Source organism: Penaeus monodon, chromosome 31 (assembly GCF_015228065.2).
Source record: "Penaeus monodon isolate SGIC_2016 chromosome 31, NSTDA_Pmon_1, whole genome shotgun sequence".
In the NCBI taxonomy this organism is placed as follows: Eukaryota; Metazoa; Arthropoda; class Malacostraca; order Decapoda; family Penaeidae; genus Penaeus; species Penaeus monodon.
In genome coordinates this window covers 20,250,883-20,251,289 of record NC_051416.1, presented here as the reverse complement: position 1 = coordinate 20,251,289, position 407 = coordinate 20,250,883, and the positions used below count along the sequence as shown (strand labels likewise).

The 407-nt window shown below is 41.5% G+C and overlaps 1 protein-coding gene across 1 annotated transcript in view; it reads left to right on the top strand.

Annotated features, from left to right (window-relative positions):
* Positions 1–201: 201 nt before the first annotated feature.
* LOC119592916 overlaps positions 202–407 on the top strand; it is a 14,356-nt gene continuing 14,150 nt past the window's right edge. The window contains exon 1 of the mRNA XM_037941807.1: positions 202–336. Coding sequence (XP_037797735.1) covers position 336 — 1 coding nt within the window. The 5' untranslated portion in view covers positions 202–335. The remainder of the gene's footprint in view (positions 337–407) is intronic.

Sequence of the window (407 nt, the reverse complement as noted above, 5' to 3'; positions counted from 1 at the left end):
AAGACGAAGAAATTACGATGGGCATTAGTTAATCCAGGAAAACGGTTAGTGAACTAGCGTCCCCTCTTCTACATCACCTTGTCGTTTCAAAAGTCAGCATTCTCTGCAGACGTGGCATAGCAAAATTAGCGCTCTTTTCGGGCGTGAATAATGCTCGTAGTGAAATGATGAATTGGCAACACTGACTCTCGCACAGACCGGCTCCAGTCAGTTATCAACCTTTGCCAGATGTGTCAAAACCTTTAACTATAAATTCGGAAAAAAAACTGTCTCCGAGGAATTACTGGTGCGCTAAATACATGCCGAGATAGTGGATCATCAGTGTGACTTTCATTAGTAAGTAAAGATGTTGAAATTTGTATAGAACTTGTGCTCAGAGAATGAGGTTCATCCAGGTTTCTGTTGAA